This window comes from Homarus americanus, unplaced genomic scaffold (genome assembly GCF_018991925.1).
Source record: "Homarus americanus isolate GMGI-L3 unplaced genomic scaffold, GMGI_Hamer_2.0 scaffold40333, whole genome shotgun sequence".
Classification (NCBI taxonomy): Eukaryota; Metazoa; Arthropoda; class Malacostraca; order Decapoda; family Nephropidae; genus Homarus; species Homarus americanus.
This window is the reverse complement of record NW_024714036.1, coordinates 340,667-349,151: the sequence shown is the minus strand read 5'-3', so window position 1 is coordinate 349,151 and position 8,485 is coordinate 340,667. Positions and strand designations below refer to the sequence as shown.

Sequence of the window (8,485 nt, the reverse complement as noted above, 5' to 3'; positions counted from 1 at the left end):
CCAGAGACTAGTGTGGTCGCCCAGGTCTGACCCATGTTGTGGAGTGGGGTGACCTGTGTATGTAGGAGGGGGTGAAGAAAGAGACTAAGAATGAGAAGTGATAAGTGCGGACCGTGGAGGTTGGAGTAGAGAGAGAGAGAGAGAGAGATCGTTATTACCATCACTACATACACACTTAATTCTCTCTCTCTCTCTCTCTCTCTCTCTCTCTCTCTCTCTCTCTCTCTCTTTCTCTCTCTCTCTACTCGTAAAAACAACTGTGTATATGTGTATGTGTGTGTGTGTGTGTGTGTGGGGGGGGGGGGTTAAATATGTTATATACGACTGTGTATGAAGTATGTGTGTATGTGTGTGTGGGGTTAAATATGTTATATACGACTGTGTATGAACTTTATTTTATGTTGTTTTACACACGTATGTACATGTGTGTTTCGATTATGTACCATACAGCTGTGTATATATGTACAGTATGTGCACGTGTGTGTGTGTGTGTGTGTGTGTACGTATGCAAATTACCCACATAACCACTAAAAGCTAAAGACAAAGCTAGTAGTTACGTCACCCAACAACCTCGTGTGCATATACAGGTCCTCGCCGCCAGGGGTATATAACAAAGAAGCCCTCCAGGTCACTTCCAGGTCCCCTCCAGGTCACCTCCAGGTCACTTCTAGGTCACCTCCAGGTCACTTCTAGGTCACCTCCAGGTCACCTCCAGGTCACTTCTAGGTCACTTCCAGATCACTTCTAGGTCACCTCCAGATCACTTCTAGGTCCCCACCAGGTCACTTCCAGGTCCCCTCACGACCAATTTCAAGTCCCCAGAAGTTCTCCTCCAAGTCCACTTCAAGTCACCTACAGGTCACCTCCAGGTCACCTCCAGGTCCCGATCAAGTCACCACCAGGTCCTCTTCAGGTCGCCTTCAATTAAGTTTGAGGTAATTGACTTTCCTCCCTATTCCATTACCTACGTCACTTCCTAACATATTCTAACTAACGCAACACTAACCTAACACTAACGTAACACTAACCTAACACTAACCTAACACTAACCTAACATAAGAACATATGAAAATAAGGAGTCTGCAATAGGCCGGTTGGCCTGTGCATGGCAGCTGCTGTCGAGAGTTACTACCACTCTCTATCATCCATGAATCTATCCAGCCTCCTTTTGAAACTTTCCAGAGTTCCCGCACTTACTACAAAGTTGCTAAGCTTGTTCCACTCGTCCACCACCCTGTTTGTGAACCAGTTTCTTCCTATCTCCCTCCTAAACCTAAACTTATCCAACTTGAATCCGTTGTTCCGAGTCCTATCCTGCTCGGATATTATAAGAACTTTATCTATATCCCCTTTTATTGATTCCTTTCACCCACTTAAATACTTCTATCATATCTCCCCGCACTCTTCGTCTTTCTAGGGAATGCAAGTTAAGTTTCTTTAACCTATCCTGATATGGAAGGTTTCTAAGTCCCGGAATCATTTTCGTCATTCTTCGCTGCACCGACTCTAGTGAATTTATATCCATTCTATAATAGGGGCACCAGAACTGAACCGCATAATCGAGGTGCGGCCTGACTAGCGCAAGATATAGTTGCAATAAGACCTCTGCACTCTTGTTACTTACACTTCTAGATATAAAACCCAATACTCTGTTTGCCTTATTTCGAACATTAACGCACTGTTTTCTAGGCCGTAGGTCCGGGCTTACAAGTACCCCTAGGTCTCTTTCACAAGTCGACTTCTCTAGGTTGATGTTGTTAAGGCTGTATACATTATCAGTATTTGTTCTTCCAATATTAAGTACGCTGCACTTGCTGGTGTTGAATTTCATTTGCCATTTTTCAGACCACCCCTGCAGTTTATTTAGATCCTCATGTAATGCATTTGCATCCTGCCCTGAATTAATCTGCCGCCCTATTTTGGTGTCATCCGCAAACTTGCTTATGTCACTGCTGATCCCAGTATCTAGATCGTTTATGTAGATTATGAACAAGAGTGGGCCTACTACTGACCCCTGGGGAACCCCACTGGTTACACGGCCCCATTCGGATATAACACCATCTACGCTGACCCTCTGCGTTCTATCGGTGAGCCATGATTTTATCCAATTTAAAACTTTCCCCTCGATACCATGAGCCTTAATTTTTCTCAGAAGCCTAACCTAACCTAACATAACTAAACACTAACCTAACTTAACCCCAGTTGATAAAGTATAATAGCCAGAATGACAAGAAGTGGTTAGTGTTTTCAAGATTCCTCCTTCCGGCGAGTCTTTCTGCCTCCAGTTACATCGCCCTCATTACCTTGGGCGGATCACCTGAAGATAATTAACCCCACCAATTTATTTCAACCTGGTGATTAAATACCCTATTGCTAACCTAACCTAATCTGACTTAGCACTAATCTAATCTAACACTAACCTAATTTAATTTAGTACTAATCTAATCTAACACTAACCTAACCCAATTTAACCTAACCTAACAATACTAACCTAAGGTGTTTAATTAGCAGGTGAAATAAACTGGAGGGGTTAATCTTCAGGTGAGACCCCGGGCTTGCGAAACCTGTTATAATAGATATTTATTCAGTAAAATTATCATGTATATATATAAACAATGCAGGTATACAGTTCAGCATGTATATAAACAATGCAGGTATACAGTTCAGCATGTATATAAACAAGGCAGGTATTATATAAACTCAGGGTAAACTCGGCTGGTTTATCATTACACATAACGCCGGGAAAGTTTACCTTGTATCCTCGTGGTTGTAAATGACTGCGGTGGTGATATTATACTATATATTTTCCGTGAGAGTAAGCTGTCCTGTATGTCACTTTAAATGCACAGTGAACATATACACACTGACACACATGATATCCAAGGAAATTTACTGTGCATTTTGCTTGTTATTTCATGACACGAGAGTATATTGTGCATTTTTGTATACAGTATATTATGCATTTTCCTTGTTTATGCATGACACAAGAGTATACTTTGCATTTTGCCTGCTTATAAACAGTATAACACTAGAAAGTATACTGTGCATTTTGCTTGTTTATGCATGACACAAGAGTATACTTTGCATTTTGCCTGCTTATAAACAGTATAACACTAGAAAGTATACTGTGCATTTTGCTTGTTTATGCATGACACAAGAGTATACTTTGCATTTTGCCTGCTTATATACAGTATAACACTAGAAAGTATACTGTGCATTTTCCTTGTTTATGCATGACACAGGAGTATACTTTGCATCTCGCTTATCTGCACACGACATCCAGAGCTCACAGTACACTATGATGGGCCTGACAGACGGGGAAGCCTCCATGGTCTCCTCTGCGATAATGTAAACACACAAGTTACACACGAACCAAACAGTAGGACCCTGTAGCGCATCTGGTGCCAATGAGTGTCAGGTCGAGCCGAGTCTCCCTGCATAATAGAGTCGGGTGAGTGTGTTTACGTCTTGTATGGAGAGGAATGCGTCAAACTATAAAACTGTGAGAGGGAGGTGGAGGGAGGGAGAGGGAGAACAGGAGAGAGGACGGGAGTGAGTGAGAGAGACGGAGGGATTAGGAAAGATGGAGAGAGGGAGTGGGAGGGAGAGGACGAGAGTGAGAGAAAGGGAGAGGGAAGGAGTGAGAGAAAGATAAGGAGGGAGGAAGAGCGGGAGAGAGTACGAGAGATTACGGGAAAGAGACGGAGAGAGAGAGAGAGAGGTGTTGAGAGTGAGACAATGAGGCAGTCTGCTCAACTCTCATTCATTAATTGGTAAACGTTGATGTACCGCCAGACGAGGTTTTTCATTCGTAGAGACTCATCCTCCCATGACCCACAGGAGCATCATTCTCACGTGTGATTGGAGCTCCAAGCTTCCGACACTCCCAAACATCAGTTAAAAGTGAATATTAAAATCAATAGCTTTAAAAAGTTGCCTTGGTCTCCCCACAGCACCGGGTGTAGGTGAGGGGACGGCTGGAGGGGGAGGGGTGGGGGAGTGGGGACCTGGTAGTGGGGGGGATACGAGAGAAGGGGTACGGGCTGGGAGGGAGAGGGTCGGGCAGGGGAGGGAGGGAGGGAGGGAGGGGGTCGCGCTATGAATGAAACTGGTTAACTTTACGTGAACTAAGTTTCTCGGCGTCTTGTTAAGTCTCTTTAGGGAAGACAGTTGCGTAGTGCCGGGAGCAACTCTCTCTCTTACACACCCTCTCTCTCTCTTTCTCTTGTTACCGGGTTCTACTGGCCTTCCGTGGATTATTGTATATAACTCATGATTATTATAGGATTATTATCGTGCTCGAGGTGATCACTGTGGTCAACGTAAGCACAAGTAAACAAGGGGAGGACTCGTGTCTGTGTGGGTCGACAGTATAAATAATCTCCAACAATTGCTTTCGTACTTTTCCGTCGAGTCGTTGTAATAATTTGCATAAACAGATTTTCGGTAAGTCATCTGAATTTTTTTTTTAATATGAGAGAGGAATAATAATTAGAGCTGTAGTGTTTGTGGGGAGCTGACAGGGTTGTAGTGAAGATGTAATGACTTAACCTTTACGTCGGTTCATCACAGAGATCGTCAACTCAGGTCGCTCTCATGGCTGCAGTAGCGAACTCTTAATGTCAACAAATACTTACAGACTCCACCAGCGACATCTGAAGCCATTATCAAAGCAAGTGATAACCTCCTTCACCGAGGTGGCCAGTTATCACCACCTCCTTCCTCCCCACGACATCTCGCCCCACAACCTGGCCGGTAAATCAAAAGTTGTATCCCGTTTTAGAGCGAGGTTACGACAGGGCGAAGGTGGGTAGGTTGAGCAGCGGCGAGTGTTGTTGGTGGTGGTGACGGAGGTGTTGCTGTCGGCCGCCGCCAGAGACCGCCACCGCCCGAGTCGAACTGTCTGCCTCACGTCGCTCTTCACCCCCTGCCAGCCAGCCCGCGGCCCACCTGCCTGCCCTCCCTCACACGGGAGTGAAACAGCTATATGATAGTCTACTAGAAGTATCCGCTGGGCCCACAGAATAAGACTTGGAGATCGTGGCGTAAGAGTGATGTGCAGGGTATTAATACTATCCTACTGACTCAGGTGTCATTTTATATAACAGGTAGAGGAGACAGGTCGGGGCTGCTGGGCTATGTGTAGGTGGCCGCGGATAAAACCCGTGGAGGAAAATTTCCCGTGACCGCTGAATATTAAGGGTAAAAATGCATCTACGTGTGTCAATGTGCGTATGAGGGGAGTATGTACGTGTGCGTGTGTACGTATGTGTGTGTGTGTGGGTGCCTGTGTGTGGCGGGGTCGTGGCGGGTCCGCTGAGGCAGGGCGGGAGGGTGGACGGAGGACCCGCCGGCCACCACTGCTCAGTCACCCAGCGGACATAGCGGCGCACGGACCTGCCGCACCGCCCAGTTGCCGCTCAGTCCACCACTGGCACCCGACCCAGGCGGCGGCACACAGCGGCGGCTCTAACGCTGCCACCGCTTAGTGTCATCCCCACACCTGGCCCAAGACTCACCTGTGCTGACCTGCGGACACCTATTTCACGGGATACTTTTAATCAATTGGTGATGAATAATGATGTAAGAGAATCTACCGTGTAGGTGAAGAATTTGGGGGATTTTGACCCCAACTCGACTTGGTTTTTGTTGTGAAAAGTGAAGCAAAGAAATTGAAAAAGTTACCTTCAGGAGAGAGAGATAAAGAAGGTGGTGAAGGTGTGTGGTGGTGTTGAGGGAGGTGGTGAGGGCATGATACTGAGGAGGGCCAGGACACACCAGCCACCTCCTGTATGAAACTCCGCAGTCCTGACTCGGATAAGATGGAAGTGTTGTACCCGGGCAATCTGGCTCTGCTGAGCATGTTCCTCAAGAATCCAGAGACCGACAAAGGCGAGATCAAGAAGGACGAAGGAAAGAAAGGTGAGGTGATGTGTTTGTCTTAGTCCACGTCTTGTGTACACTGTCTCACTAGCTCACCTCTACACCCATGTGAGTTATTTAACATATACACGAGTGTTGTCCTGAGTTATGAAGACCGTGTATGTAAACAATCCCGCTCGGGTTGAGGTGTAGTTGATTGTTGAACTTTGTCTCTGTTGTGTTATAGAAGATGTTTATATTATACTCGATCTTCGTTAAAAAAAAATAATAACAGTTTTGTATCACTCGGCATCGGATAATATAAGTCTCCATATATGTATAAATAGAGTGGTTCATTGGGCGACGTGACAAGACTAAATAACTCCGCGCGACGCAACTGTTCCTTCATTAAAACCCTTCAAATAATTACCAGACACAGGTTACTATGGCCGAACTAATGATTCAAGTGGTCACTATACATCACGGATAAAATTGTATACGAAATTGTTCCTAAAGTAAGGATTTTGTTTGTCCCTCTAACACGCAAAACAATAATGTCACACCCACAGTAAGTCACACACCGCAACACTCCCGTCTATAGTGTACCAAACCCTCCAGCACATTCCTCAATAACATGTCTTGGCCATCGTCTTGAAAGAAGGTGTCTGTCGCATCTCGCCCCCTCAGCACGTGGCGTAAGACAAAGACTCAGTCAACACCAGGGGTAGTGACGTCGGTACATCAGCACACATCGGTGACGTGCGATCGGCAACGGAGTAGTTTTTGCACGAGTTGAGCACCAGCAAAAAAAATACACACACACATACACACACACACACTCACATAGGGAGGGTCACACCGCGCCCCCAGCCAGCCAGCCGCCTCCCCGCCTGCTGCCGTCATTCATACTCTTCTGAATATTATGGTTGTGTTGGCAGGGAGAAAATGTATCCAAACAGTCGATGAACACGAGGAGAAATATAATGAACCAAAGATCTGTATAATGATAAATTTACGAGTCCAAGCACAATGAGTGTTGATAAGCAGGAGTTCTGACACACGCCTTGATATATTCCTCATAACAGATTATAAAACTAGTGAGTCATTATATATTCAGCGAGAGCACAAGGTTATTAGAGTTCTTGACAGTCTGGAGGTGTTATTTCCCAGATTTGGATGATGCGAGTTGGTGGTGGTGGCGATGGTGGTAGCGATGGTGGTAGCGATGGTGGTAGTGGTCATTGTTTATAGTGGTGTTCGTTATGATCTATGGTACAACAACAATTGCAAGTGACATATGAATAAAATCCACACACACACACACACACACACACTCAAACAACGCCACACACACTCAGCGGATGTCACTTGGGTACCGAGGTGTGCTTTACGCTGTTTATACCTTTGTAACATACCTGACATACTTCGGTGTTATAAGCATTCCTATAACAAATCATCATCAAGAACCGATGTGTTACGTTATATCCAACTATATTTCTTTACTCCTATATCGGTGAAATGTACAATGATAATGAGGAAGTATTATGCTTATTTCTTTTGGCTTATGGGGCTGTGAAAACCTGTCTGAACTCCCCCCTCAAAAAGTTATTATCAGTTTGTTATGAAAGAATAGATTAATATCACCATAACAGAGATATATTTCGTGTACAGTGTCAGTTATGGTGTTTATATTTCACTATATGTAGTCTGTGTCGCTATTGAACTGACAGACCGTTTAATGAAGATGTTTGTTATTACTAGTTCATATAACATCTCAAATTACAGTATGTCAACAAGTCGGTGATGATAGCTGTAACACAAGAGGTGGTAAGGGCAGTGTGTGTGTGGTGCTCCGCTCAGTGTTAGTAACTTGGTGGTAAACTTATAGTCAAAATCTTGCTGCCAATAAAACTTCACAAAATATCTCTTCCTCTTTTGTAGTTGGTTAGATAAAGTTTGTTTCTTTTAACTCGTGTTAGGGGTTGTAAGTGACGAGAAACGTACTTCTTATATCCACCATCATCAGTGTACACCTCATCATGTGTCTGTCTGTCTGTTTGTCTGTCTGTCTCTGTCTGTCTGGTCAGCTGGCGATGGTTCGCCCGGGGCAAGCAGGAGAACGCCTGATAATTTAGTATCATGCTCATTGCCCCTCGTGTCCACAAGACCAATCAGGCGGAGGGGGAAGGGCAAGGGCCGCTCGTGTGGAGAATTACATTAATTGCTGCTTATTTCCTGCACTGAAGGATGGGCAGGAGGGAGGCGTTGATCGGGTGGATGACGGGGCCACGATTAATGAGAAACAGGGAAGGTGTTGTATGGCCAGGGTGTAAAACTTATCAATTTTGTTTGACTTGCCAAGTGTTTAAAGACAAAGGTAACAAGTCCTTAGTCAGTACGAAGGCTTTTATCACCACTACCAAGAACAAGAACTGTGTGAACAAGAACAAGAAAGAACACCCCAGTACAGTATTTACCGACAAGATTGAGTTTGTTGGACAACCGTGTTAACTGATTGACAAAACTGGAGATGTACAGAAGGCCGGATGCCCTGAAGGATGGAGTTGTGTTAATATTATATCCGGTTGTTGTGTGTGTGGTGGGGTGGAGGGACATGGTACGT

General features: G+C 45.0%; 1 protein-coding gene across 2 annotated transcripts in view; it reads left to right on the top strand.

Moving 5' to 3' along the window:
• The first annotated feature begins 5,355 nt into the window (after positions 1-5,355).
• LOC121875464 (B-cell lymphoma/leukemia 11A-like) overlaps positions 5,356-8,485 on the top strand; it is a 92,487-nt gene continuing 89,357 nt past the window's right edge. For both annotated transcript variants that reach the window (XR_006090611.1, XM_042380033.1), the window contains exon 1: positions 5,356-5,922. Coding sequence is in view for 1 of the 2 variants with exons in the window: in XM_042380033.1 (XP_042235967.1) it covers positions 5,793-5,922 (130 nt within the window). In the remaining variant the exon portion in view is untranslated. The remainder of the gene's footprint in view (positions 5,923-8,485) is intronic.